The following is a 26,895-nucleotide window of genomic DNA, read 5'->3' on the forward strand; positions in this document are numbered from 1 at the left end:
CCAATGCAATCCACCTAAGGGTTAATAGGACATGTAGCATCACATCCAACTAGCACATTTATTTTTACCCACACAAATATAAACTCTGGCTCTGACATGAAAATATTAATCAAAAATGCATTTCGAACATTCATTGAGGAGTACAGTAACCACTTGCACAACGTGGTTCATGTCACCCATAAACCATGCACCCCATGTTTGCCTTCTAAGAAGTTTGTTTGCCACCTGTGAGGGGCAGAAAGATGCCATTTGCAGCATTTACAGTGTTTTGCTGACATGAGACTTTTGCTCACCCCAGCCTGTAGAGAAAGTCCTGGATAAAAGGCTTTTCGCTTAAATCCCAGATAGCCTCCCAGCTCCAAGAGGGACTTAGCCGGCGACTGACAGCCAGGATGAGAGGTGGGACTAGGTTTGGATGCTGGGACTTACGGCTGGTGCTGGGGTTGGGTAAAGAGCTTGGTGGATATTTGGCCCAGCAGTTGTAGTGTGGCTGGCTGGCTGGCTGGCTGGCTGGCTGGTGGGAGCCAACACCACAGCAAAGCAATCACAGGTATGTAGCTGCAGGACATACATTGGATGTACAACATAAGTGGGCTCCTTTTGCTGTTTGCTCAGAGGGGGGGATATTATGTAGGAGGCGGTGACTTCTGTGTGGGTGGGGGCAGTTGCCTTCGGGGCTCTTGAATGGCACCTTACAGCTGCTCTGAGTGAGTGTGCGTCTGTCTGTGTCAAACGCTGCATCCGGTGGTAAAGCCAGAAAATGCAACAGCTACCTCCCAGCACGCTAGCCCGGCACAAGCTCCTACACACAGCTGTTCGACTATACAGTCGGAGCCACACACAGCACCTGTCTGTGTGTGTGTGTGTGCGCCTGTTTGTGTGTGTCTGCATGTGTATGTGTGCGTCCCAGCCAGATCACACACACGAGAATAGACCCAGTGCTTCAGAGCGTGTGAATGCTGCAACCTCCGTGGCTTTTCCTTTCCCCCTTCACACTTCAATCTCAGCCCACTAAATCCTTCCTCTATCCTCTTCCACACTAAATAAAGTGATATCATTCTTTCCCGGATGTGTAACTTCTCCAATAGCTAATTAGCTTCATTACTGAGAACGTGAGAAGGTCTTTGGATCATCCACATGGTTCACTGCTATGTTTGGAGCATTCATTAATGGAGCTACAGTGATGGATTTTAACAGAGATGTTAAGGGATCAATGCTGTAATGAAGGGCATGGTGTGTGGGAAGAAGCATTTATTATCATTATCAGAAGTAATAAAACTCTTGCCCCTCTACAATAGGCCCCCTCCCACACCAAATGAATGCCAGTGCTAGGCTTGGGCCACCATAATTGGTAGAAACATCATCCCAATGGTGTCACGGCGGCATTGCTTTATAAGCACATCATTACCGGTATTCGTTTTATACATACGAGTTGCCGTCAGCTCAAGGCCAGGGGAATTTCCTATGGCACTCGTACGTGAGTGTAGCGATGGCCAGGCAGATTAAAACATTTAGATGGAATCTGGAATGGGGATCAATAAATAATGAGTCAAAAATGTCACGTGTGTCACTCAGTCATCAGCATTTCACAGTGATACAGCAGCTTATCGGAGGCTGCAAATTATCACGGCGCCGGCTATGAATATGATTAGCATTCTCATTTCCCCCAAAGAAAACTCTAATAAACACAATCACATTATATCAGAATTTATTTCATACCTTTCTGTGCATTTCCTTGAGTAAATGTGGCAGTCATCAAAATTGCATCAAATCAAAGTAGATATTGTAATTTCCTCAAATTCAGAGCAGAAAACAAGTTACGACAAAACAGATTTGCTCCCCTACCGCTCTCAATATAATCTCCGAAAATGGCTGAAGGAGCAATATGCGCAAACAGAGCACAGGTCATTTCCCTGCAAATTATAGATATATGTTTCAATCTTACCTCCGGTTGGTGCATTAAACTCCAGGCTAGAAACCGGGCCACCTTTCTCTGACCTTTGGAAAAGAAGAATATTCTCTGAAGAAGTAAATCTGATGGTATCGTCATCACTTCTGCACTCTGTGACACACAGTTCGTCCAAAAAGGAGGAAAAAATGTGACATTGACTCTGCTGGTCACAAACTGTTTAAAGCTAAGCTGAACCCTTTACACCCTAAGGTGATGTGGAAAGATGATGCATTTTATAAATCACAGACTTTAACACTTCATCAACATTCACGGAGGTATGTTTGAGGATGATCATTTCAGCCCTTGACTTTCACTGAAGAGTAATTATATTTACTTTTGTGAACTTTTAATGTTTGGAAAAAGCCTATTTCAGGCCAAAATTATGCAATAAAATCAGTTTCAAAGTGCAAAACTAAAGAAGAAATAAGATAATAAATAAAAGAACGTGCAATCCATTTTCTGTTCATTTTCATTTTGTTCTCTTTGGAATATATGCATTCCAAAATACAGAACATTTTTTTTTTCAAACAATTTTTAGCATTTGCAGATAACACACTTATCTCAGGGTAGAGCACAACTACTTAATCATGTATTCATTTAATGTTGATAAATTACTCCGAGAGATGTGGTGAATTCATTAATGAATATGGTCACTTGTCTAATAAAAGGTTAAAGAGGTTAAAATTCTTTACTTTTATCTTTTCTTTAAATATTAAGGAATAATTCTGAAGTTCTAATGCTTTTTTTTTTCATTTTGGCAGAGAATACAGAGGATATTTTGGGAGATATCTGCGAAAAAACGGCATCAAACTTCACTCCTCTGGGTGGGCATTTCTCACAACAGTGGGCGCCTGAATTCCTGCGGGCAGATATTGTGAGTAATGTACTGTCACATTTTGTAACTGGCGCTCCACACAGATCTGCAAATCCTCTGACGACTGAAACAAACTGGCCACACTGGTTTTGAACCTCTATCACTTGATGACAGCAGTGTGTGAGTTTTCCCTTACAAGAGGCTGTTCCGCATCCACAATTATCACAGTTTATAATTACAGGAACCTGGGCACATTGGGCAAATTCAAAGCATCTAACTGTGGAACAAACATTATTACTGTGATTAAAAAAACACTTAAGTTGATGATTTGTAATTGTATGGACAATACTTGATGACTGGCTAGCTTCCTCTGGAGTGGTGCTCCACATTAATGTTTAATGTCTCCAACGGTCCATGTTGTATTTGTCCAACAGGCAGCTGTAGCGCACTCAGCTCAGGATCTGCCTGATATTCTAATTATGCAAAGAGCTGCTATTAGTTGTGTTTCTTTCTTTCGAGGGTCCATTTGGTGATAACCAATTGGCCAACCTGTCAAATGCACAGGAACAAAGAGTCGGCTAACTACGGCATTTTTTTTTCCTCGGAACACAGCAATGAGTCATGTCCTACTATACCATTTGCTGTTTACTCCCATCCAAAAGGCTGAGCAATACCAGAGTGAGTGAACAGATTTTTGACATGGGTGGCCCTGGTGGAGCCGGCTGAGATGGGGATTTGGAGAAAAGGTCTGCATGTAGATTGGAGGACACGAAGCTTCTCAACAGGACTGCACAGTCAGGTGACAAATGGTGCCCCAGGCCAGCCAAGTGCCAGAACTGGCCTCTTAATCAATCAGAGGTCACCGTCTAGGCTCAGCCCAGACCGTCTCCACCCTGAGAGGCAGCCATCTGATAGACCACTTAATGCCCAGCCAAAAGCACACAACAATTTCTCCTTGTAATCAAACCTATGGTCATTTCTATTCTGAAAAGCATCAGTCAGATATGTATTTTCTTAACAACAAATCTAAACTAAACTCTATTTAAGTTGCTATAAAGGTATTTATTGTTAAGTTGTTCATTTCACAGATCTTTTAATTAGCTGGTGGGAAACATCCACGTTGTAATGAAACATCCACCCTCTCTCTGGCCTCAGCCCCAACCTGAAGCCAGCAGCCCCCATCCGTGACACATGGCCATCTGCACAAGCATTTCAGGCAGTAAATAAGGGAGTAGAGGGTAGAGCACCTCTCTTGTTGGCCCAACCTAAGGCCAAGCTCACACATTCTCCTCTGCACCCTGGGACCCGCCCGTACACACCCCTGGGGCTGACCTACACACTGCCGGGTCCCCAGGGGAGCATAGCAGGCTTTAGGAGTAGCCCGGGCCTTCTGCCTTCTGTCCACCCCCCATGCTGCACGCCTATCACTCCCCTCTCCCACCCTCCATCGCTCCATCTCCCAACATCAATACCTTCATCTGTCTATTCCCGCTATCGGTCCAGGCATACTCTCACACTCTGAGACCTTTGTCTTTCACCCATCTGCTTCACTTTCATCACTGCTATCCTTGTAATTGTGTCACTGACTATTTAATCAATTTTCCACCCACGACCACAAACTGTGATTATTCCAACAATTCATGCTTTCGAATACTATTCAAATAAAACAACTGCATTATCTCACGCTGTGCAATTAAAATGCCAGTGCATACATTCACAGGCTTCTTTGACTGTAGTATCTTATTTCTGAAATTATCACCGTATGCAACATTGTCGCTGTCAGAAGTGAAAAAAATCTGAAGTACTGTTTTATTAATCTTACAGAGTGATAGAAATCAAGCATGAACTTCTACAAATTACTACAAGAGGGATGAAAGAGAAAATGTGACTGTTGAAGTCAGTGGTCAAGCACAACAAGCCATCAAAGCCTAAAGAAATGGCATCACAATGCCATTACGCCACCAATAAAACCACCAATTCACTTGGGGGGGGGGGGAGCCCAATCAATAGGATCACCAATCACACAGGCACCATGGGATCCATATAGCTATTCATCCAATGTGACACTCGAGACCTGCATCTGGCCAACCTTCGACACATTGATCTATCTATCTTCCATCTTCTCCCACGTAGCATCTCCTGCTGATTCAGTCCCCACAGGATAAAGGGCCAGCAGCACACAGAAGCAAACCCAAGACTGACAGAAACACCGAGCGGCAAAAATCAAAGCATCACACGCAAGAGGAGAAGAGCTAAATATCAACTGGAGTCTATCAGTTTGGATAACCTTGTCGAGTTCGGACAGAGCTCTCAGAAGTGTGGAGACAAACAAAGGTTCTGTCAAATAAATAGGAAGGATATTGAGGCGTGGTGACCACAAGAAAAAAAAAAAGAATAAGAAGAAGGAAGAGGGTGGGATGAATGAGGACAAAGACACGCATGAAGCGCCCAGCCGGGATCAGGCAGATCAGCGGCGCAAACGTGTGTTTCCTTAGTGAGCATTGAGATGCAGATCCGACTTTGGCAGCTCATAATGGGGGCTGTCAGCACTGTGTACACTTGTAGATGACGACGCTCATGTGGAAGAGCTTCTCACACATCTGCCAACCCTTTAACCTTTAATGGGGTGTAAACGAGTGTCCTTGAAGACCTGGCTGCACCAAATACTCTCATCCAACAGTTGACTTCAAACTTACATGCACACAGGAAACGCTTTCATCACTGTTCACATGTTCTAGCAATTTGATGTATGATATATTTCAGAATGTTCAATTTTGAATAAATAAACTTATTGGCTTCCAAGTTGCAGATAAAAAAATTCAATATTAACAGAAATTGAGGGCAACTCAGATGTAATCCATTATTCTAGAAGTTGATTAGATGCTGTAAATTGTACTCAGCTATGACAAAATTCCATCACAAAAATGACACCATGAATATCTTTTAATACTTTGTTTTGAACAAGTCAAATGTTTTCCATAATTTCAGTGTAAAGAGGCACAAATACATTATGAAAAATTTGACATGTAACGTATTGTCTTTCTTAGAAAGGTGGAAAAAATAAAAAATTTCAAAGAAAAGCTGTGGTAATTACACCATTATACCATCTTTAACGATTCTATAAAATATGGTGAAATGCAAAAAAAAAAATCTTTTCTTCCATTTGCCGCACTTTATAGCCATCAGCGTACATGTACTTATATTTACCACTGTGGTAATTTTTTATTGATCATGCTACTTTGCCATTAAGACGGCTAACTTTCTGTGGCGCATGATATGCATATCAGCTCAGGCTTCAGTGTTTTGTTATGTCTTAAAAAAGTTGCAAGTCCTAATATATAAATTACAGTTTCTTGCACCAATAATAATAATAACTGTCTCACTTTTCATCATGCAAAACCAGTGTCATACATTATTTCTCAAAGGAAATAAATACAAAATAAACAACATGGCCGTACTGAAGTTATCGCTCACAGAGCTGACTAAAATAATCAAATGTACACAAAACGCACACGAATCATTGATGAAACAACAGCAGAAGCATCTTACAGTGAAACTGGTTTGCACTAGTAAAGGGGGAAAAAAGGAGATTAAAAAAAAGCATCTGACACCAGATGGGACCCTCTGACGGTCAGGTTTTAAGCCACGGTCCTTATGTTTGACACCCCTGCTGTAGATAATTAATGTTTTCAGTACACTGTGCGCTGTTCTTTAACTTAATATATGCATGTGGCAAATGCGTTTTGACACCAAAGCTTAACTTTGAGAGAAACTGGAGTTTGCAAAGTTATTTGGCACAAACTTTTACTTGAAAGTGATTAATAGTGGTCTCACTTCTTCATGGAGAAAAATCTGCAGCATGATGCTGAGCTGAAGTGGAAGATTTGCGCTAAGTCTCTCCTTTAAATCCAAACATGTCCAAAGCTGTGTTTTACTTAGGCAGTGGACTCGCCACAATTCGGCTGAAATGATTTTTTTTTTTTTTCTAAACTCTGCGCTCTTGCTGACTTGGTGTATGGGGGATGGGGGTCTAACAGAGGAGGGGAGGGGGGGAGGGGGGGCAATACGGGGTCACACAGGAGGAGAAGTGGGAGGGAGAGAGAGAGGAGGGGGAGGAGGGGGGGGGGGGGTCGCTTTTTCTTTCTCTCCGGGCTTTAGGAAAGAAAGGAAGGAAGCCAGCGCGCAGGCAGAGGAGCCCAAACCGAGTGAGGAGAGATGGATGGTGGGGGAGGGACTGGAGCGAGAGCGCAGCTTATTGGTAGGCTGTGCTTCTCTCACTGGATGGATTGACTTCGCACGGGTCGAATTACACCATTTGCCGTAGCTTTAGTTTGTTTTTCTCCCAGCCAGGAGAAGTTGATTCACTACGACGCGCAAATTGTTCTTATTATTTTTTTTTTCCTGGGATTTACACCAACACAAACGGATACAAAATAATCCATTCAGATGAGGTGAGTCCTTTTGCTGCTGCGTTGGATTTACTTTGTTGTGCAGTGAAAGTCGAAGGGGGGAAAAAAAAACTAGAGAGGGGCAGAAGTCTTTACTGGGAAACAAAATATTTCTTCTGACCACGTCGCTATGCCGCTCTGCAAACCCGGTGGTTGCAGGACAGAAATAGTTCAGGTTGGGACTATTTTTACTTGCACTTCGTGCTTTCTCTCCATTCATTGCTCATCTGCATCTGCTTTGGAAGCGTGTTGCCACCACTCTTAAAGCGAAGCAAGAGAGAGAAAACCATTAAAAAAAAACTGTTTACGGCGCGTTTTTCCTAACAAGAAAGTCGGCTTCCTATTTACAAACTGCAGTAATCTGCAAAACTCTCGTGCATCGCACAAAGTTACACGATCGGCGTTTGTTGGTAGAATAAAAACAAGCGCAGTGAGAGTGGAGTTGTGCGTAAATCTGAATCTTTGCGGTGGCCGCGCGCTGCGGCGCGCTCCCCGCACGCTGGTTCTTAAATCAGCCTGAAATCAGCGATCGCACGTGAAGTCGGGGAGCGCGAGGGTGGCGGGGACAGCGCATCGTTAATGTTTATGTCTTTTCCCTCTGCTTTCCAAAGTTAAACGTAGTGGAAGGGGGGCTGGTGTGGCGGTGCGCGGAGGGAGGGGGCTGTGTGGTCGTGGCAGCGCTGTTTGAAGATCACTCATCAGAGCGCAGGGGCCCGGGGACGGACACGGAGACGCAGGCACGGGCTGAGCGCTAAACGCTGAAATCTGTGCGCAACTGGATAAAAAAGAAAGAAAGAAAGAAAAAAACCAGTGAAAGAGAGAGAGAGAGAGAGAGAGAGAAATGATGTCCGGATGGAGCTCAAAATAACAGGAATATTACGTGCTGGGTGTTTGCTCGCAAATGGATTACCAAAGGAATACGATATTCAGTCGGACTGCCCCATTCATGTGTGAATTCGGATACTTAAGGTAGGTGTGCTCAGTGAATTTTAATTATGGATAAAGTGGAGACTTTCCTTTTTTTATTTCTCCTTTCATATGCTGTGTTGTAGTATTAAGGTGGACCTTGGACCCGATAGAGGACGCACATCTCGCCGCTTTTCTCTCCGAAAAGCTACTTTGTCAACAAAATCTGTGCCAAGGAGTCGCGTATTTCCATATAAATTGTTGAAAACCTTCAAACAGACACAGATCAAACTGGTAGAGTTGAAGCCTCCAGCCAAAAAGTGTCCTTATTCTTTTAGTTTTAATAATAATAGCTCATCTCTCCTATTGTTTTGAGCCATCTTCCAGGTACCAATGAAGGTATTTTCTTATTTTTAATGCTCACGCCGCCTTGAAATAAAAATAATCTCATTTGACAGGCAAACAGCAGGCAATCAAACAAAAAAGAAAAGATTGGCACAATGCCAAGAAGCCTTTGTTTGCTCGCGATTTATTCCATTTATCCTATTTTAATGATTATATGGACGTTCTGACATTAGATGACGGATATCTGAAGCGCTGGTAACCTTTTGGAGGCAGAGCCGCGCGGAAGCCCAGCCCTGAGCGCGTTTTGCATGAAGTGCTGTGGAGGCAGTTAAAACGCAGCCCCATCACTGTTGTCACTCCACCGCTGTCCCCCGCGTCTTTGTTGTCTTTTGTACGAGTCCTACATGTGGACTAAAAGGGGTTTGAAAAGATTTACCACGGACAAAACTTGAATGCCTTTATGCCCCCTCTGTCCACAAAGCAAGCATTAGATCCCGGGCTGCTGCGTGGATTGTGTGCGCAAAACGGGAGCGGAAGGCACACATGCAACACTTGGGGGGGAAACAGAATAAGAAGAAGCGCACGAAAGGGACAGAAAAAGAGGCATAAGGAAGGAAGAGGGAGTAAATGAGGGCTGAGGTATTTTCCTGGGAAGTTTCACAGGTGATGGTAGTTTTTGGAGCTGTAACTGTAAAATCAAAGAAAGTCAATGGAGGAAAAAGAAAATAATCAGGAATAAGAATTATAAAAGATTTCTTTAAAGTTGTCATAAAATTATAATTTGGTTTGTGAATATTGTTTTTGTGTTTGTACTGAACTTGCTAATTTTATTTAGTAACCAGGATGTTAGCGGTCTGCACATGGAGCAGGAAAGTCTCTTTTAAAGAAATAAGTATAAAGGGAGCTGTGCCCGTTTCCCTGAAAAATCCAGAACGTTTGAACTCACAGACATCAGAGAGTTTATTTCTACCTCTGAAATTACAAATTAGATAGCGGCAGGAGCGCCACACTTCCAGCCTGGTCAAGCATCAGAACCGGCTTTGAGTTTGTTGACAGCACAGCTGGCTGGTGTGTCTCACTTCGCCTCAGTGGCCACAGGGTCAGAACTCGGTGACCAGAACGACCACCGTTAACCTCCACCACAGCCGGCTGTAACCCCAGAACAACCGCCATTAAACCATACAGTGATCAGCGTTAACCCCGGGCAACCTTATGCTTCCCCTGAACTGCTCATCACAAATCATACCGTTTAGTATATAATAAGGCTGAGTTTTAAAAGTTTGTCGCTGTGCGCAGCGTTTGGAGTCGGCGTGTTTATGTAGTTTCCTTTGTTCTCCACAGAGGTCCGTTTTAGGAGACCCCCCAAAAAAACAGCTCTTCTAAAGATAGGTCCTCTGACCGGGGGTGGGGCTTCATTGTGTGGAGTTGCCCAAAGCCCCTTTTGTTTGTTGATCACACCTGCAGCTCAGGCCCCATTGTGCTCCACCACAGCAAAACTACCACTCAGAACAGCCTCGCTCCTGTTTCACTCCTCCTCTCGCCAAGGTAGAGAAGAAATGGAGCAAAACACCGTTTAGGGTGGTACAGCCTCCTCTTGCCAAATCTCTGAAGCAACAAGTCCAACCAAGCCCCGTCTCAGGTGATCCGAAGGTAAATAGCACGCGATTGGGGGTAGTGGTTATTACTGAAGTGGGAAAAGGCATAGTAATCATTTCCGGGCCAGTGTGATAGCAGCTTTAATCATCTCGCTAGCCCGCTCTCCTGTGTGGCTGAATCTTGATTATAGGACGCATCCAGCGTCGGACAGACTGTCACGCGGGCTTTCTTAAACATGTAGACGTACACACCTTAAGTATGAGGACTGAAATGCATGAAACTGAACTCCTGGGCTATCTGCTTTCCTGTGCTGTTTGGTTTACAGCTCAGCGTGGTGCAAGATGACAAGTTTAGCTGCCTCCAGCAGCAACAGCCATTGTTCTGCTGGGATCTCATCCACCCATCGCATTCACACACAATTTACCAAACCTCACGCACCACTGCTGTTTGCCATCCTTTTATTATCCCCAATTCCTCCCAATAGGACCTCCCCGCAAAAACACATCCATCCAGCACTGCAGCGGAGGGGACTTTATGGCTTACATATGCCAGTGAAAGCGCAGCTAAGAGGAGTATATGTGTTAATCTGTCATTTTAAGCTTGAAACACTAAAGCTTCAGCTGTAACTACCAGAATTGGGCTATAGACCCCGACACCCACCATCAGCAGAAATAGCAATCCGCAAGAACCCCCTCCCCCTCTCCCCTCCCCACGTTTGACACCATGGGCCCGAGCCAACAACATCAGCAGGGAAAGTGCGTGGTTGTAGGACATTGAAAAGCCTGTAATAACAGAGGTAGAGTGAGGCAAGACTGAATGGTACTGAGTTGCGTGACAAGCCCATCATCTCTAGGCTTGTTGAGGCCTATATGTGCACACAGACACACACACACACACACACACGTGCACTGGAGGGCATGAACCATAGAGTGCAAAAAAAGAAAAATAGTCAATAGAAAACATGCTGGGCTCACCAGAGATTGAGAAGTAATTTTAGATCACCGACCTCTGGATGTCTTCGGTTTCTGTTTTACATTAAAGTTACTGAGGAAAGCCTCCGCTGCCGCACTGTGGCTATTACCGTGCAAGGAATCATGGGAGATCGGCACTGAGCTTCTACTTCTGTTGGAGTGTTTTTTTTTTGTTTTTTTTTTCCAGATTTGTTTAGTGAAGGAGAAGGACTGGAAAAAAAAAAGAAGTGGAGTGAATTTGAGAGCTTTTTGAAGAGGCGAGCTAGAGCAGGACTGAAAATTCTGACAAGTAAGGAAATTATTTACCTGTGAATCCAGCCAGGTGTGAGGCCTGAACATTGCCTGCAGTCTGTGTGACAGCACCATAGGACCGAATTATAGGGTTTGGTTTATTTACTTATCAAAAGTGTTACTTCTCCTGTCGCTGAACATGTGGTATCTATTCCTGTTGCGTCTGAGTGTATCTGAGGCAGCCAGTAAGAGGGAAAAAAAAAAAATCTATGATGCTTTTGAGGAACACTCTTTTCAGAGCGGAGTCATCATTTCTCGTTTAGATGAAGTGCTTCTCTATAGATCTGGGAGCTTGTGGGCATAGATCTGTGGATCGTTTGTGCCCAGAGATTCATTTGTGTGTAGATTAGAGCTAGTGATTGGCCCAGTGATTGGTCATTGATGTTTGCACTTACAGGAGGAGAAAACAAGCTCTTCGCCTTCATAATATCTTACTATTTTGTCGGAACATCAAACCTTTAATTTAACTAACAAGTGGACTAATTGAGATGAAGCGACGTCTGATCCGGGCCTTCCATTACCGTCATAATGACATTGCTCTTTCAAAGGCCTCAGCGTGAATAGCCATGATTACACACTGTTGATTACTAAAACATGTTGGCATTACCCTAATTCCAGCTCACCACCATTTCCACTCTTTTAAGTGACACATCATCATACTGTAACTCCAGGGACCAAAATTAGATCAGTGCCTGGAAAAAAATACTTCACAGTTAAAATCAGCATGTTGTGCATCCATTTTATATATGCATTCATAAAACATAGAGCATAATATAATAATTACACATGGCTGGCATGCTGATTTGTATTGTTCTCGTCAGGTAAACGTCTCTCATTGCATAATTTACAGCCTGACAGCCAAGTGTGTTATGATTCAGTCACTTCACAGCCATATGTGTAATACTTTATTTATTGTTTGGAATGAAGGATTTTTCAAGTAGGTAAGAATCAGTGCATCTACTTGACTTAAGAGTTACAGAGCACTCATGTGGCCACAGCGATATGACAAAGTCCATAGATCGGCCCTTCTGGCTGCTGATCTGCCATGTTTCCTGTGTGGATCAATCAAAACACTAATGGCTTGGCAGGCAGGGCTCACAGACAGCACTGGAGCAGGTGTGCTTTGGGGCTAATTGAAAAATGAGTCAATATGGTGTGTGAGTGTTCATGTGCGTGCACATGCACACGCACACACACACACACACACCAGCCTTTGCATTGCGCTGTTTGAAAGAGTGATTATGTATGTGCAGCCGTGTGTATGTGCGTGCATCCCAGTGTGGCTCCCAGCTAATCCATCCCTCTGCCTGTGTGACGTCTCCCAGTAAATTGTTTATATCCGTTCAGGCTTTGCCTGCATGAATAATTTGTTTGCCTTATAAATATTTGAATGTACACCGATCATTAATATGCACAGACACAGCCTGTCTCTAAAGTACTGCTCTACACACTAACGTACACACTAAGCCCCTGCCACTCCCACTGTTAATCATTCCCAATGTGGTTGTTGGCATATCATGTCTATAATCGCACGCTGCACGAACTCAGAAATATTTCTTCCTCGTCATAACAATTGGACACAAATAAAAGAAGCCATGATACAAATATGAGTGAATCACTGCAATGCAATAAAGCACTGAGGCCCCGAGGAAAGGCGAGAGGCAATAACAACAAACAGATCGCTGATGGCAGTTCGCTAAGGTCAGAGCAGAGGCCGCGCAAGTGATGGTGATGAAGTTGCAATGTGCTGATTAGTGTTGAGCTGGCCCAGTACAAACCAATCAGAGCACAGATGTACTGAGACAGCAGGCCTGCCACGCTCCTAACAGAGTGGACTTCCGCTGCATCCAACACACACTGAGACACCCCACCGGTCATTTGGCTGACCTTCCCTCAGACAGCAGATGCAGGGAACGGTGGAGGGGAAACGCCAGGCACTGTGTCTGAAAGCTCAGTCATCAATAAAACAGGGACCATATTTCACAGGCGTTAAGTTTCTGTTTGACTTGCATAGCAGGCAACAGGCAGTTTGGCTGCTTCTAAGTTTAACAGTGGGTTCAAACTGGGCCTACAAGAGCAGAGTACGCAGCAGGAGAATAGATACAACCTGACATTTAAGTCCATTTAAGCAACAAAAGATATAAATTTTTTTTGCGTGTGTGTGCGTGTTTCCAGGTAACATCTCCACCAGTGTGAAACAGGAAGTGTCGTCTGTGAGCAGCCATGGGCCAGAGAGCTGCGCTTCTGCTCAGTGAGCTGCTGCTGCTGCTGCTGACAGCTTCACGCACTCTCCTCGCAGTCAGCTTCCCGGAGGACACCGTACCCCTCGACGTCGTTGACGCACACTGTGAGTGCACACGCAAATGAGCTCGGCGGAGAGGGAGGGGGTTGAGATTACATCTGTTACAATGTCACCAAACAAGCATAAGCAACCCTTAATGTATAGTTTTTTACACACGCCAGTCCCCGCAGAATTAAGACAAATACTGACGACGTCCTCACTCGTGTTTGTGTCAGCAGTTCATTCCGCATCATGCTTTATCCATGCCACTGAAAATCAATATGGTCAGTCGTAGCCTAAAGTGCATTTCATTTTCCTCTCTGTGTTGTACTGGAGATAAATGCTGACATAAGCAGGCATTACCTGACAGACACAATGGAACACAGATCTGATGGTGGAGAATATGGAGAACTCATTTGTATTTGCTGTATCATTACTCTAATTGCAGGAGTGTTGTTATAAACCACAAGCACGGCATATTCATGTGTGTATAGCACAGCAGAATTAAAAATAGCAAAAGGACAGTGTCATTTCTCTATGAACAAGTGTCTGCTCGTGTTATTATTTTCCTATTAACAGTGTGCATATGTGTCGGATGTGTTTGTAGTTTCGCGGAGGTACCCTGTGTTCAGAGGCAGGCCCTCTGGCAACGAGTCCCAGCACCGCCTCGACTTTCAGCTGATGACCAAGATACAGGACACACTGTTCATTGCTGGCCGGTAAATCCAACACGCACTATCTCTGTCTCTTTTCTTTCCCTTTCACACGTCCCTTCATCCCAATGCACTCATTCATTCTTTGGCAGGTAAACAGTGGCGTAAGAAGGGAAAAGCTCTTAGTGTTATTGGATCTGAGGCCTTTAGGCCTGCATCTGATATATATAGTGCCGATATTGATCCCAGAAAGGTGTCCATCATCCCGACTTGCACGCTGTCAGGGATTTCTTGGCATCTTTACATGTCTTTTTGATATTTACGGGCACTGGGATTAATCCGGCGGCAGAGCACTAACATTGAAGTGGGAAATCACTTCGACATATTCTGTGTAAAACTCCCTCCTCTGCAGACCCTGTAATCACAACTTATACACGTGTGTAGTCAGGTGGATCTCACTCTTGCACATTGTGTCAATTTGTATTTGTTTTCTTTTCTTTTTATTTTCTAAACAGTGATCCATCAGCAAGGCAATCAGATTGTGTCCTCCTAGAAACGGTTCATAGAAATACTTCATTGTGAATGATTCTCTCTAATGACAAGCATAGTTGAGAAAACTGCACATTACTGCAAATCAATAAATCAGGAAACAGTGCAAATGAGCTGTGAACCATGCATCACTGTGCGTCTACTGATTAAATGAAAACAAGTGCTTTTTTTTTTTTGGACTGCTGTGTGAGTGGTTTATGCACATGGTTTCCTACTTGTGCTGTATCAATACATCTCATATATTGCTGTCTGTCCACAGAGATCAGGTGTACCTTGTCAGTCTGAGAGAGTCCTACAGGAATGAGATCATTCCTTACAGGGTAAGATTCTCGCCAGAAGCTGCTCTCTCTAACCACAAACATTAAAAAAGCTCCATGGAAAATACAAGCCTGTTCATCACAAACCAGACAGGATGTAAAATGATAGAAAAAGTGTGTATGCGCCGTAGTCACTGTGTGCTTGTGGATTTTTCTGTCATGCAAGTGTCTAATAGGCTTTTCTTTTACAGAAGCTAACCTGGCGATCAGGACAAGATGACAGAGAAATGTGTGCCGTGAAGGGGAAACACAGAGTATGTATAAAAAAGTCATTGCTCGCATAACTTTTTTTCTTCTGTTTCTTTTCTTTAAAAACAATCTCGCTCTTTTTGTAGGACGAGTGCCACAACTTCATTAAAGTGCTCGTACCCAGAAACGATGACCTGGTGTTTATCTGCGGCACCAATGGCTTCAACCCCATGTGCAGATATTACAGGGTCAGTATTGTGCTGTATCGTATTGTACTGTGTAGACACTAATTTGTGTAACACGCCCATTTTCTTTTTTAAATACATTTGACTAGAATCATCTGACTGATTTATGTGCGTGCTGGTGCTTTAGTGTGCCGGTGCTCGTTTTTAATTGTATCTCCTGACAACCCTGTTAATGTGTGGGTGATTGCCGTGTTCCTCTACAGCTGGATAACCTAGAGTTTGATGGGGAAGAGATCAATGGGCTGGCACGGTGCCCGTTTGACTCCAAGCAAACCAACGTTGCCCTTTTCGCTGGTAAGGGTCAAATACTCACCATCCCACACACATAGTTAGTCCTGCTGAAGAAAAACTAATGTGTTCCTACTTATGCTCTCATTATCACCTCTGTCTCTTTGCCACTGTAAAACTGTGCCTGCAGCAATAACAACTCGGCCAATTAAGCCTTATGAGAGAGGGGGAACAACAAAGCATTGAAGAGCAGTGTATTCCAGCTATTTTAGACAATGTTGCTGCCTTTTTTTTTTCCAGAGGGGAAACTGTATTCTGCTACTGTAGCTGACTTCCAGGCCAGTGATTCTGTCATCTATCGCAGTATGGGTGACGGATCAGCCTTGAGAACCATCAAATATGACTCTAAATGGCTGAAAGGTACGTGAATGCCTCATCACTCTGAGTCTTTATGCCTCTTTCTTGTTACTTTCCCGGAGACGCATGTGTCTACCTGCCAGATAACTGAATGCCCACAGTGTTTTGGTATGGTGTACGTATGCACGGGGCTGTCAGGGCTGTTTTTTGGAGTGATAGAGAGCTCTCCTGCCTTGCCAAGTTCCATGGGGATATGGCCTGTTCTCTCCCAGGCAATCTAGGTCACCCCCAGTCATATACAGCCTTGTACAAATCCCTGAAATATTCAATATGCACAGTGGTGGTGACGGTGCAGAAATACACTTCAACTCTCTGCCTCTGTCTCTCCTTCAGAACCTCATTTCCTGCACGCAGCAGAGTATGGGAATTATGTGTACTTTTTCTACAGAGAGATTGCAGTGGAGCACAGCAATCTGGGAAAGGTAAGACAGCACACCTGCCGTTTTGTAAAGCATTACATATTCCACACGGACCCGGTATGCAGGTCTCCTTCCAAAAAAAAAAAAATCCTCACACCTCCCTTCGTGCGTGTGTTCCTGCCACAAATGGGCCCAGTGGTAATGGGGCCCATTCAGGCGATGACACAACATCACATTTGAATGCACGGGAAATTTCAGCCACCAGTGTTTCCGAGGAATGTTAGACTAATGTAAAACCATTACACAGCCAGAGGATTTGCCTCGCAGAGATTGCACGCTTTGCGTCCGCCTCTTCCTGTGACACACACACACACACACACACACACACACACACACACACACACACACACACACACACACACACACACACACACACACACACACACACACACACACACACACACACACACACACACACGCAGAGGGCATTAGGATGTTCGGTGCTTGACGCCAGCTTCAGATTTGACCATGCATCATCCTGAGCTGTCTGGCCAAGCCACAGGAAGCCGGCATCCTCCATCAGCCACCAGCTAATAAATATTTCAACCCTACTAATGCTGGGGTGACACCTGGCCTCTGATGGAGGTTTGCACTGGTTAATTATTTAAACTGTCTAAGCCAGCTGCTTCACGTACTTCATTTATACGCTAAGCTTTGGTAATATGTGCAATCTAACACACTTTCACATGCTGCTACATTTAGTCAGTCGGGGCCATCGGATATTCTTTTTTTAAACATTTGCTCGAGTCGGGGCGAGCAATCTCCACGCACTAAGTTAAAGACGAGAGTGTGTGTTTGTTAAGTCATCTGCGCCAAGTTGCTACAGGATGGAGAAATGCATTATTCAACATGTTGAAGTGTTTTTAGCGACATCCACTGAGATGCCTCCTCCTTTAACTTGCCTAAGTCCTCTTTTAAACCCCTGCTCCTTGTAGGTCGTGTATTCCCGTGTGGCTCGAATCTGTAAAAATGACGTGGGAGGGTCACAGCGGGTGCTGGAGAAGCACTGGACATCCTTTGTGAAGGCCAGGCTGAACTGCTCCGTGCCGGGGGAGTCCTTCTTCTACTTCGACGTGCTGCAGTCCATCACTGACATCATTGACATCAATGGGGTTCCCTCAGTGGTGGGTGTGTTCACCACACAGATGAACAGGTGAGACTTAAAATTCAATTATTAACGCTATAGAGCGCGAAGCAGTGGTGGTGTAGGGGTGAGAGAAGATAGCGTGGTTCTGTCTGCTCAGATCGAGTCAGGAACAATGTCCGGCTTAAAACTTTTGCCAAATCAAACATGCAAATCTGCTTGATCAACCTTGAAAGAAGCGACTGAAACGCTTTCTGTCATCAAATGTATGTATGGAGTACAGACATGTTTAGAGATGCACAGTGAGCTCTCCCTCTCTCTGCAGTATCCCAGGGTCAGCTGTTTGTGCTTTCTCCATGGCTGACATCGAGAAAGTTTTCTGGGGCCGGTTCAAAGAACAGAAGACTCCAGATTCAGTTTGGACTCCATTTCCAGAGGAGAAGTTGCCCAAACCTCGGTATGAATTGCTTCTTACTTATTCTTTCAGAAATATCCAACTATTAAACCTTTCCAAACCCAAAAAAGTAAAAAACAGAAAAAACAAAACCGTGTAAAGATTTGAAACTTGGCCCTTCATTGAGCAGCAGCTGTTTACCGCCTGCCATCCTCATCTCTTTGTTCAGATTAAACCCAATGAAATAAAATCTTTTTCATGAGTATCGGACCAGGTTATTAGCTTTGACCCAGCACACACATTCTCCATCTGCTGAAGAGTAAATAATTAATTTGGTATAATTAGATATGTTGCATATTTAAGCTGTGTACAGTCAGCATGTATATTTGTGGCACTGCCCTGTGTCCAAAATACAAAGTCCACAGAACACCTCATTACGCTGGTAAATTATTGATGGAGGATAACTATGCATATGTATATTTTATGTTTCCTACTGAGGCCTTTTTGTGATCCTAACAAGCATCTGCTACTTTTCCCCCACCTTCTCATTTCACTTTTCCACCAATTTCAATACATGTTATTATCACTCTCTGGCGTGTGATCATGCAGGCTGATCTTTGACCTTTTGGCTCCTTTATTCTAGGCCCGGGTGCTGTGCAGGTCACGGTCCAGCTGCGTCTTTTAAGAGCTCTGTGGAGTTCCCGGATGAGACCCTGCAGTTCATCAAGTCGCACCCCCTCATGGACACAGCTGTGCCTTCTATCGGGGATGAGCCGTGGTTCACCAGGACACGAGTGAGGTAAATACTGACGACGTGAAAAACACATTGGTTTAAAGAAGATGAACTTCTTTTAATGGCACTTTATTATTTGGACAAACCACTTTTGTCATTATATTTATGTCACCGTAACTAAAGTCCAAAGATGATGCTTGCTGGATGGAGATGATGCTTGCTCGTGACTCTAAATTGCTCATAAGTGTAAATGTGAATCTCTGATTGTGTGTCTGTTTATTTGCCTTTGCTCCAGCTTCCCGTGACCATAAGTTGGGCAAATTGTGTATAGAATGCATGTTCAAAGAGAATGATACTGATAAGATCACCACACATCCAATTCCAAAAAACTATGAATCTGCCCATATATTTTATTGATGCTTCCAGAAACCGATGCTACTTAAACTGTATACTTATAAAAATATCAATATCCAGCCATAATGAAAGTTATGTAAGAATAGGAATAATTTCAAGTAAGCCGACACACCAAAGAGTGACACTTTAAACTACACAGCGAAGGAGCTGTATGCATTCAAAAGGTATTCCTGCTTTATATGCGATACCCCTGCTGTGAGTAACACCTGCTCCGCTGCTGTGTTTGAAGGTACAGGCTGACAGCGCTGGCAGTGGACAACGAGGCCGGACCACACAAGAACTACACAGTGGTGTTCATAGGATCAGAGTCAGGGGTCGTTCTGAAGGTTTTGGCCAAGACCACTTCTGTGTCCCTGAATGACAGCCTGCTACTGGAGGAAATGGACATCTTCAACAGAGCCAAGTAGGGATACGTGCACTTTTCACCCATTCTCTGTCTGTCCTCATTCCTTTTTTGTCTTCCTTCTGCCCTCTGGCTGAGGAGTCAGCAAATCTTAAAGTGAAGCTTCCTGGCACAGATGGCAGAGTGCATCTGCTTTTTGTGCATGCACGGTGTGAAGGTGTGTGAATGTGTGCGTATTGTGGCTATTTTTGGAAGGGCGCGTGCACACTGGCACGCGTCGGAGGTTAAAATCCTGCTAAACTGTGAGAAAAAGCTTTACGTGACTCCTCCACCTAACAGGGGATTTAATCTACTGAGACTGAAATGAGAGACAGACTTATCTGATAGACCCCTGATTAGGTTTCTCCCTTCCCTTTCCAGGTGCCTGTCTAACCGTGAGGATGACAAGCGTGTCCTCTCACTGCATGTAGACAAAGACGCGCACAGCCTTTATGTTGCCTTTTCAAGCTGTGTCATCCGTGCTCCCCTGAGTCGCTGTGAAAGGCATTCCTCATGCCACAAGTAAGTGACGGGTTCATGTAGGAGGTTAAAACGTGCGTCATACAGTTCAGCTGCAGATTTGTGATTTCACCGTTTTGTTTTTCAGGTAAATCTCATAAAGACAATGATAGCAGTCTATTACTTTATGCCTTGTGGTTAATGTTCAGTCAGTCATGAATGATTATAGGTCACTTTCCAGAATGATTAAACTCAGTGGTTTAATGGTGTGGGTGTGTTTGTGTGATACCAGGTCCTGCATTGCATCAAGGGATCCTTATTGTGGCTGGAAGCCTCATGGAGCCTGTGAGAGGATACTCCCTGGTGTTTTGTGAGTTCAAGCCCGAACTGTACACAGAAACACAACCATTATAAATCAGAACCATGTATTTAAAGACTTTCATGTGTATCTTACATCTGTCTGTCTTCTTTCGTTGCTGTATTTAGGACTGGATATGAGCAGGATGTTGAATTTGGAAACACCGGCCATCTAGGAGACTGTCAAGGTATGAGTCTCACTTCCATTCCATGCCGTGCCATCTATTCTAAGAGTTATAAACATCTACACACACACACACACACACACACACACACACACACACACACACACACACACACACACACACACACACACACACACACACACACACACACACACACACACACACACACACACACACACACACACACACACACCGCAAATGAAACGCAACCTCCTCTCCACATGCGCCATGAACCTGCACACTTACACCAGTAACCTCTCCAGTAACTTGCCACTACATTAGTCTATGTGCAGTATTAACACACATCTACATACAGTACATGGCCACCTGTAACTAACGCTGCCTGTGAGGCAGAAACATGGACATGTACAATTCCCGGTCATGCTCAGCTGGTGCAAATGAAAGAGGTCCTAAGATATCTCAAGACTGGGAAACTTTATCTTTACTAATTTCTCTTTTAAAGCCTTTGTCCCTTCGTCTGTACCAGCTAAACATGACCCCGGCTGAACCTCAGTATTGATCAGAACCAGAGGGCCTCCAGTGAGAAAATGACACATCCAGCGAGTGCTTTATGTCACCATTGTTAAGCCAACTAAACTGCACTCTTGGTGTCTCTTAGGGGTTTTAGTTTTTTATTCCTTTACTTCTGAATTCCCTTATAATGATTTCTTGTCCTTTTAATTCTTTTAGCGTTTTTGGGCACTACTTCAGCGCCAGATTACAAATCATTTGGCGACCCTACCTCTGGTTAGTTTGATCTTTTACTCAAATGGTTTCTTTCCTTGAGTTCAGCATCTCCAACCCTTTGTTTTTACCGCTATCACTCACCTTTTCATTACCAAGCATCTCTTTGAATGCTCATGTCACCAGCTTCATTTTCATTTCCACAAACAAAACCACCAGGCAACATTAGTGCTCTTTCTCAGCACAGATTCACTTCTTTGTTTTCATGTATCACTTCCTGCTCTGATCCATCCACCTTCTTGCATGTCTTCCCTCAATTCTTTGGGATCCTTACTGTTGTGTACCAACTCCTCTTTGAATGCCAGTATTCCCTGTTTTCATCTTCTTTTGAAATTGTCAAATCAAAATACAACAGTGTACTTTCAATGGTTTGTAAATGTGAAAAAAATATTTTACATGTGATCAGGTTATTATTTTTTTTTTATTATTCATTGATACACTCTGTGTATGCCTACTAACTGGGATGGTAACAGTATGCTTTACACTCATCTGCACAGTTTGTTAACAGTTTGTTTGTCACCACAGACATGGAGTTTTCATCACCGTCCGTCACTGTCCAGCCCAGTGGGCCCATACTCCCCCCAGTACTCATGCCCACTCAGAGCCCCAGCTCGGGGCCTGGTCCAGAGCTCTACGGCTCAGGCTTTGTGCTGCAGGATGACCCAGCCACCTCCCATTCTTTAGACTCTTTCCCAGGGGGCCAAGAGGGTAAGGCCCACAGGGAGGCAGCCAGCATGCTGCTTTGATTTGATCTGATAGCTGCCAGAAACTCTCTTTCTAAGCCACTCTAATGAGAATCCACACATAAGGACATAAATGCAAACACATTAATGCACACCATGAATTTAAAAGTTTCTTTCATTAATATTTTATGTTGATGTTTTATGCTATCAGTTTTCTTTCATTTAGTTATTGATCTCTTTATCTTTTTTCCTCCTTTTTAAATATTTTGTTCCTGCTTTTGAATGAACAAACTCACACACGGTGTTCTCTTTTAGTTTCCTTAAAATCTCTGGTTTTGATTTTTGTCTCTGGCAGTATAGATTTTTAACCATAGCTCTAGTGACAGTTTAGCCTGGCTGGTAGATCATTGACTGGGCCTGCACTGCCACATCTCTGTTGTGGCCGCACGATGGATGACTAACTCTTTCAATGTCTGTGGTTACTAACAAACCCTCTGTAGAGCAGCGGCTTTCTCAACATCTGGAAAACAAACACTTCTCTTTCCTCTCACCAATTTCCTGTTGGCCGATCTTATGGGAAAAGATTGATTTTGCTGTCTACGATAAGAGAGCACTTCTAACCCTTTTTGTTAGTAGATGCATGATTTTAAAAAAAAAAGCGTCTAGAGGCACAATGGTCAAAGTAACACTTCAGGTCTTCTCTCTTAAACTAACATATTGGACTTCCAAATGATGGTGAAATGGATGTGGGTACATAACAGCATCTGCTAATCTTCTCCATATTCCTTCTTCATCTTGGTTTGGATGGGTGGGTAAAATGACTCTCTCTCTCTCTCTCTCGCTCTATCTAAATATATGGGGAGGATTTGAAAATGAAACACTCATGGTTGTGCTCACAGTAATGCACAGTTCTGCTGTGGGAGAATGAAGAGGTACGCATCAGTGAGCACTGTAGATCTGTTCACCAGGGGGTTAACCATTGCTTCAATGTTTGTAGGTGTGTGGGACATCCAAGCAGGGGAAACTAACCAGATGGTCCACATGAACATCCTCATCACCTGCGTATTTGCTGCTTTCCTCATGGGGGCTCTCCTGGCCGGTCTGATTGTTTTCTGCTACCGAGACTCGTTCCTCCGCAAACCAAGACACGTCCACAAGGACGCCGAGTCTGCACCATCCTGCTCCGACTCCACTGGAAGCTTTGTCAAGCTCAACGGCCTCTTTGACAGTCCTGTTAAGGTAAAGTTAAAAAAAAAGAAAAAAAAAGCATGACAAGCATCATAAACAAGATGTAAGCCTGTGGCTAATATCACCCACTTTATTTTATTTGCAGGAGTACCAAACCAACATTGACTCCCCGAAGCTGTACACCAATCTGTTGAGCAACGGAAAAGATCTGAGTACACCCAACGGTGACACCAAGACCATGATCCTGAGGGATGGCTGTCAACCTCCTGAGTTGGCTGCCCTGCCCACCCCTGAGTCCACCCCTGTGCTTCAGCAGAAAGGCCTACAGCCCATCAAAAACCAGTGGGAGAGGCCTCATGGGAAATCCAGTGGGCCTCGTAAGGAGTCAAACTCATCAGCCAAGAGTCCTCAGTTCCTTCCTTCATCTCCTGCTCCTGCTAACTCCAACTCCCATCATCTCGCGCTGGGACACTCGCACATACCTAGTGCAGTTGTGTTGCCCAATGCCACTCATGACCACCCTAACTTTGACAGTGGAGAGGATACACTACCACTGCCACATTCATCTGAAAAGAAGCTGAAGAATCCAGAATCCAAGGGAAGTAGAAAAGACCAGAAGAGGTCTGTTGATGCCAGAAATACACTAAATGACCTTTTAAAACACCTTAATGACTCTGTGGCCAGCCCCAAGGCCATTCTTCAGGAGGGTTCAGGGCCACGCCCAAGACAACACCTCACACTGGAGCCTATGGAGGAACTGACTGAATTACCCCCCAAGGTGCCCAGCCGTGAGGCTTCTTTGTACTCTCCCTCTTCCTCCCTGCCGAGGCATAGCCCCACCAAGCGGGTTGATGTGCCCATTCCCAGCACTCCCACAACACCAACTGGAAGCCTGAGCATGGGGGGGACCCTGGAGAGGCAAAGAGGGGGGTACCAACTTCACCGGAGTGCTTCTCATAGGCACTCCTTATCCACTGCACCAAATGGAGTAACCATGGGGGTGTCTGTGTCTCGCCAACACAGTATGAACAGAGGGGGCTACATGCCCCCAACGCCCCCCTCCAGACTTGACTCTCATGGTGGAGTGATGGCGACAGGATTGCACTCAGCTCACACACCCTCTGTATCCCGACAGAGCAGCTATAGTGGGCATGGCTCACTCCCCCGAACGGGGCTTAAAAGGACCCCATCGCTAAAGCCAGATGTGCCCCCTAAACCCAATGGGTTTTCACCACAGACTCCACAGATGCGAGTGGTCAATAAGTACAGTTATTAAGAACCACAGACACTTCTGAGTGAGCTCTTGGCCTTGACAGGAGAGCTTTTAGCCCTGAGGGTTCGGGGGGGTGAGGTTGGAATAAGGCCTATTGTGTGTTTGTGTATCAACTTGAGGTGTGTTTCCCCTTCAAATGATATGCACATTCACTCACACGAGAAAGGGAAAATCACACATATGGCCAAAGATACTCCTTGGGGCTTCTTTGCCTCTTCGACCCCACCTCCCTCCCTTGTCATGGTAGCTACGGGACATGCACGGTGGACAGTGCTGCTCCCAGTCTTGACTGGGCTTGGGTGTGACCCGTTCCCCTATTAGGTACGTGGTTTTGGACACCAGCAGGGGCCACTGCGGCATATGTGCATGTGGCACCAGGTCAAAACAGTGGAATACTTGAAGAATGGGTCTCATTTGTCACTGCCCTTGAGCACTGTCTTCCCACTAATGTGAACTGAACAGAGAGGCGAGGTAGTCCATGCCTATGGTAGAAAAGTGGCAGAGGGCTCAAAAAAGGTAAATCAGTAATCATAGTATGTGTGAGTGTGTTGCTAAAGATACATTTGACAGCAAACAGCTGAATCAAGCACCAAAAGAAGAGAGTAACTGTGCAAACAAAGACATTGGGTGTGTGTTGGTGGACTGGAAAGCAGTTTATGTATGAACAGCACACAAGTTAGGCCTTCACACAAAGTAATGGAGATTGGTGATACGTGCCAGAGGATGCACCTTAAGACTTATTTTAGACCTGTGTCACTGTCTTTCATTTCAACAATAATTTTTCCTCTGTGGTTTTTGTTGAACCTCCTTGAACCAAGCCTAAACCATACTTTGTTACTCTGTAATGTTTCTGGTAATTGTGTTAGGCTGAGATACCATTGGTCATGCTTGGTGTAAACTGAAACAAGAACTCTTTAAGTCACTGGGACATTTTAGTACATATGCTGCTATTGGTTTTTGGCGTAGGTGTTTGTTGTTTGGTGCATTTTCTTTCTCTGCCAAGCTTGGGTATAATCTGATTTGGGTGCACATCTACTCATGTGTTAGAGTATTTGTGTTATTTTGCAGACAGAAGCCAAGAAGTACAGTTTTAAGCAACCAAACACAATTTAAAAAAAAAAAAAAAAAAGGTGATACACAGGAAAAATGCATCTCTCAAAGACTGAACATTCTAACCTCCACTGCCCCTGTGTAGGAAAGTTATTGGTGGCTCAAAAGTTTTTGTCTTTATGTAGCAATGGTATTACAAAAAAAAAAATACATTTCTCATCGCATTCTTCAACAATTTTTGCAATAAAATTATTTGGTTTTGTAATGTTTTACTGTTTTTTTTAAGAACTCACCATTTAAGATTAAGGCAACACCAACCAATGCTTCAAGCCCATGTACATGAGTACAACATTTCAGGGCTTTCAACTTTGTTTCGCCATTTTGTCTCCTTTATAATAGCATTTTCCCTCTTACATTAATTCTGTTATAAGTATATTAGGCTGAACCCTGAAAAATGCACATAACGTTTGTCATCTGTCGTGCAGCCTCGTTGCGAGTGGCCAGTGTACAATCAACACAATATTTACCAATGTGTCCAAATTAGTCATGCTGGGAATGACAAGATCCTGTACATACTTAAATACTATAAATATGAAGTATAAATATTTTTAGGCAAGTGAACCTGAATCTGTGCATCGTGTGCCTTATTCACAAAACAAGTCCAATTCTAAAATATTGGTGATGTCAATTGGTTATTTGTATGTTACTGTCTGAAGATACATAAACGATTTTTCCTCAAGAAATTAGAAATTCAGCAGGATGTCGGAAACTGCCTCGGCCCAACTCAAGTGATGTGCAACAAAAATTGACTGGCACATTTCTCTCAAGTAAGCCAATCATATAAAAAGACATTAAAAAGTGTTTATTGGCGTATAAATTGTTTTGTTTTTTTTCTGTTTGACTGCCGCTGTTGAAACGACTGGTGTTGATCCACCACACAGAGGTGCCATGCAGTGAATGTATTTTCTTGACAGTGGGATGTAGGGTGGAGAGACCATGCACTGTGGAGCAGTCGGCTCAACACAGCACATCCTGCCCACAGCCAATGTATTAACACAGTGTTCACATGAAAAGCCGCCCGCTGGCATGGCCGACGGTCATGCAGAATCTGTCTTTCCACAGGATTGCAGTGACAGGAATCGTTTCTATTGGCCAGTAGGGAAGACCGAGGGATCATTTCTCGTAGCAGTGGGTACATTATTTGGGTGATTTCTGCAATCCTATCAGTGTCAGTTGCCTGTTCAGCCCAAAGCCACATTTTGTTTACAAGTGATGATTGTATGTAAAGACTTTCTGCCTGTCATCTGAACCAGTGTCTGGGCTCTCTTT

At 44.1% G+C, this 26,895-nt stretch overlaps 1 protein-coding gene across 4 annotated transcripts; it reads left to right on the top strand.

The window, feature by feature from the left end:
- Positions 1-7,024: 7,024 nt before the first annotated feature.
- Positions 7,025-26,004, top strand: sema6d (semaphorin 6D). Of its 4 annotated transcripts, none has more exons than XM_030099424.1 (20): positions 7,025-7,216; positions 13,498-13,669; positions 14,211-14,322; positions 15,065-15,125; positions 15,314-15,376; positions 15,458-15,559; positions 15,760-15,850; positions 16,085-16,204; positions 16,535-16,623; positions 17,556-17,773; positions 18,030-18,161; positions 18,742-18,897; positions 19,475-19,648; positions 20,009-20,149; positions 20,379-20,456; positions 20,573-20,631; positions 21,319-21,375; positions 21,898-22,080; positions 23,053-23,294; positions 23,389-26,004. In XM_030099424.1, the coding sequence occupies exons 2-20, from the start codon at positions 13,546-13,548 to the stop codon at positions 24,517-24,519; spliced, it is 3,333 nt and encodes a 1,110-aa protein (XP_029955284.1). In that variant the 5' UTR covers positions 7,025-7,216; positions 13,498-13,545; the 3' UTR covers positions 24,520-26,004. The 4 variants fall into 4 exon arrangements, with proteins under 4 accessions (XP_029955284.1, XP_029955312.1, XP_029955303.1 ...); XM_030099434.1 differs by lacking the exon at positions 7,025-7,216 and adding an exon at positions 7,919-8,182; XM_030099443.1 differs by lacking the exon at positions 21,898-22,080 and having other exon boundaries at positions 7,027-7,216.
- Positions 26,005-26,895: the final 891 nt, after the last annotated feature.

The sequence above is a fragment of the Salarias fasciatus genome, chromosome 1 (assembly GCF_902148845.1).
Source record: "Salarias fasciatus chromosome 1, fSalaFa1.1, whole genome shotgun sequence".
Lineage (NCBI taxonomy): Eukaryota > Metazoa > Chordata > Actinopteri > Blenniiformes > Blenniidae > Salarias > Salarias fasciatus.